Source organism: Vicia villosa, linkage group LG6 (genome assembly GCF_029867415.1).
Source record: "Vicia villosa cultivar HV-30 ecotype Madison, WI linkage group LG6, Vvil1.0, whole genome shotgun sequence".
Classification (NCBI taxonomy): Eukaryota; Viridiplantae; Streptophyta; class Magnoliopsida; order Fabales; family Fabaceae; genus Vicia; species Vicia villosa.
The window spans coordinates 60,379,299-60,383,532 of NC_081185.1; the positions used below are offsets into that span (position 1 = coordinate 60,379,299).

Here is a 4,234-nt window from a genome sequence, read left to right on the forward strand (position 1 = left end):
AGGAAAGTCATGAAAGAACAGGAACGACCTTTAAAAGATTTTGAGTTCGGGGGTAGGTTTTACAAAGGTAATGTATTAAAACCCTTTGTATCCATGGTTATCCATGGTGTAACACCCCATAATTTCATAATTTAATCTAATTGGAATTTAAATTAATTATTTGGAATTAATTAATCATTCGGTGAATTAATTGGAGAAAATTGAGAAAACAATGTTGTTGGGCCATGTGTTGTGGTTAGTGAAATAGGGGTGCTAAGTTAGTAGGCCTTTTACTAAGTTATATTTTATTTTTTATAAAACAAGTAAATTGGAAAAAAAATAAAAAAGTGAGAAGAAGAAGTTGCAAAACACGTACAAGCAGAGAAGAGGAAGAAGAGGGAGAAGAGGAAGAATCAAGATTTGGCTAAGGTAAGGGGAGACTCTTCCTTTTAGTATCTCTTATGTGATTATAGGTGATAGATTGATTGATATGTGGATTGATTCAATTAGATATATTGGGATTGTTAGGTTTGGGAATGTCGTAGTTTAGGGTAATTGATGAAATTGCATGAACTATTGTTTGAAAACCCGTTTTTGTTGATGTTTGAGGATGTGAGATGATGTATCTGATGATTTTATGCCTTTAATCGATGTTTAGAAGTGATTTTAGGTGAAGGATGTGTTGAATCGCAGGTCTGTCACAGAGGTGAAATTCTGCATAATCGCACGTCCGCTAAGCGGCTCTTGGCTCGCTAAGCGGGTGTTGTTTGTTTTTCAAAAAAAGGGCTCGCTAAGAGGACGTAGACCGCTAAGCGGAGGTCCCAACATAGTTAGATTCTTCCATAGACCGCTTGAAGCAGGGTTATTGAATTTCAATTGCATAAGCTCGCTTGAAGGTCGCTGAGCGGACCTTGCTGTATGCAAAAAAACTCTAAACTTTAAAATAGTGTGTATTTTTTATTCGTGTATCCTTTTTAAATTGGTGAGATGGGTAGTGACCCGATTTTAATTTAAAACTCGATTTTAATTGCTTTGGTTAAATGAACGTTGTGCATATATCTGATTTTGTGAATATGACAATGTATTGGTGTAGTGATGGATGAAATGTGATTATTACTATGTTTATCGTAATAAATGATTGAATGATTGTATGAACATGTGCATACTTTATCAATGATGGAAATGGTGAGTTATGATGAGACGGTGTGGTGCATCGGATTGGTGATGTTTTTAAATATGTCATATGTGTGCATTCATTCATAAGAATTTGGTGATGGATCCCAGTGATGTTGGATCGATGGTGGACATAATTCCCATTGTGTGGAATTTGTGTCGGTGAGACTGTATCTCGGTGATGTTTAGATCGGTCGGGTGGATTAATTCCACGACTTATTGGTACCATATGCATAGTGTTAGCTGGTTCATATGCATCTTGTCATAACATGATTAGATGGATTTCAGTGTTATGTTGGGTGATGTATTTGTTGTGTTTGACGAATGATAGTTGAAAATCTGAATATGTGTAATTGGGTGAATGATATATTATGACGTTTTGTTGCTTATGAATGCATAATATTTATTATTTGTGAATGAGACTCACCCTTACATGTTGATATTTTCAGATTGAGAAGTAGCGGATTATTGCTCGGTGAGGATGGCTTGTAGAGTTCATCTGTTAGTTTGGTGTCGTGTCAGTCATGCTCTGATAGTGTAACACTGGGGAACGATTTAGTTTTAGAGTTAACTACGTACTCTATTTCATGGTTTTTAGTTTTGTTTATTACTTCAGTTTTGGTGATGCGTATTTTCCGCTGTGTTAAACATGATATTGTATTGTGTCAAATCGTTTCTAATAATGAATGACAGTTGACACATGTTTGTTTTGAAATAATTGTGGCACCCTTGGTTGCATGTTTTTACTCTGATTATCTCAATAATTGTCGCTGGGTTTAGAAGTGTGTTACACATGGGCTTTTAATTGCTTAGCTCACTTCGTTTGACTTGTGTGTGTGTGTGAAAAATATTTGGAGTGCCATTAGTAAGGCATACTTTGTAATGATTCTAGTACGAATGTATACACAGTGTTGTATGAAAATATTTTGTTTGAAAAAGTGAGGTGTGAAAATGAATTTGGGAGTGAGCAAGCATTTAGGAGAACCTACCCATTAAGTAATAGTCTTTCATATTCTATGTCTTTTCTGCTTTGGAGATAGTATTATCCATACCATTAGTTGGTAGGAAATCCTTTCTATTGGATGTGAAGGGACAGACATATAGGGTCATTGAATGGTCATAGAAGGCAACATGTAAGGATACCTTAGCAATTCGAAAGGATTATCATCATTTTTATGAAGGGTTAACGAGTGACAAGATCATCTTTATATCAAAGGGACTATGATGATTTTATTTGTAGGCAACCTTGCTAAGTTATCTCTATGTTTGAGGGACATGACCATGTAATCGTAAGGCAACAACAGAGGTTACCCTAAAGGTGAATGTGTGTGAGAAGTGTATTGATTTCAGATATTTTAATCTTGAGGTTAGAGTGAGCTATATTCAGTTTTAGTCTTGCCATACTATCCTATTAACATACATCTAACAGTTATAACAGTTATGAGGTGCAGAAAGTAAAAGGCGGAAATTAAAATCCTACGCTATCACATGGCTTTGGGAGAATTACATAATCGGAGCATGCGGAAATTAATGCGCTAATTAAACTCTTACAAACCATGAGCAGTTACATAATTGTTAAAAGAAATTCAAGGAAATAAAAGTTACGCTATTACATGGCCTCGAGGTCGGGGACTTCAAATTTGCCGAATGGAGAATGGAAATAAATGTACAAAGTTAAGTAGCTTGCGAGCGTCCACAAGAAATATTCAATGTCCTCAAAGATAGTACCTCGCAATCAAAACAAAATGTGTTAGAAAAATAGTATGAAATGATATCTGAGTGATAAGAAAAATATGAACAAATACAAATCATGAATTAACCAAAATGTATTAACTTCTACAGAGAAATTAGCAAATAAAGACATATTTTTTTTATATTTTTAATTATCAAAGCTAATTAGATAAAATGCATGTTTTTTATATTTTATTTATAAATAATTGTCCTATTAAACTAAAATAAGTATTAGTAAAAAAATTGATAATTTTGGTAGTTTTGCTATTTATTATTTTTGTATTTGTATTATTATTAAAATGAATTAGATTAAACTAAATAACAAAAGTTAAAACCGAAAGGGTATAATTAGAATGGAGGTAGTATATTAGTAAATGTGTAGAAACTCAATAAGGGCCCAATGAAGACCCAAATGGAAAACTAAACCCTAATGGAAGACTGGGGTATGTTCGTCCTTAAAGAGAAGTTCAAACCTATAAAGGACGGTTTAAAAGAGTGGCACAAAATGCATTCCCAAAACCTTGGAGAAAGAATCAAAACATCAAAAGCAGTTCTGAACAAATTAGAAATCAAAGAACAGAATGAAGGATTGTCTTGCAAGGAAATCGAAGAAAAAAGGGAGAATGCGGATGAACTTTACAAGTTTTCAAATCTTAACTGTAGCATTCAACGGCAAAAATCAAGAATCAAATGGCTAAAGGAAGGAGACGCGAACACTAAGTTTTTTCATGGTTGTATAAACAGGAGGAGGAGGATCAACGAAATTGTGCACCTCGACATAAACGGAAAAAAGGTTGAAAAGGTGGATGATATGAAGAAGGCGATTTTTGATCATTTCCAACAACAACTTTTGGCAAGAAATTCATGTAGTATGGATGCAAATCTAAACTTCCACCAAATCTCAGAGGCAGAAAAGGAAGAGCTAGTCAAAGAATTCACAGTAGAAGAGATTCGTAGAGCTGTCTGGGATTGAGAAAATTCAAAAAGTTCGGGCCCTGACGGAGTGAACTTAGGCTTTGTGAAGGAGTTTTGGGATGAGATCAAAAGTGGCATCATCAGAGTTATGAATGAATTCCATAAGCATGGGAGAATGTTCAGAGGGATAAATTCATCATTCATCATGCTAATTCTGAAGAAGAAGAATCCCACAAAGTTGGACGAGTACAGGCCTATATCGCTGATCGGATGCATCTACAAGGTAATCACTAAGGTGTTAGCAAACAAACTTAAAAGAGTGATGGACACCATTATATCTGAATCTCAAACTGCATTCAAAGCAGGACGGCAAATCCTTGATGGCATCCTAATTGCAAATGACGTAGTGGATGAAGCAAAACGAAAGAAAAAAGAG

At 34.8% G+C, this 4,234-nt stretch overlaps 1 protein-coding gene across 1 annotated transcript; it reads left to right on the plus strand.

The window, feature by feature from the left end:
- Window positions 1-3,313: 3,313 nt before the first annotated feature.
- Window positions 3,314-3,856, plus strand: LOC131613736 (uncharacterized). The gene has a single exon (XM_058885381.1). It carries the CDS (start codon window positions 3,314-3,316, stop codon window positions 3,854-3,856), a length of 543 nt encoding a protein of 180 aa, XP_058741364.1.
- The last annotated feature ends 378 nt before the right edge of the window (window positions 3,857-4,234 follow it).

Coding starts and splice junctions, on each gene's coding strand:
- LOC131613736 (XM_058885381.1), top strand. CDS start 3,314: ATGGAAGACTGGGGTATGTTCGTCCTTAAAGAGAAGTTCAAACCTATA.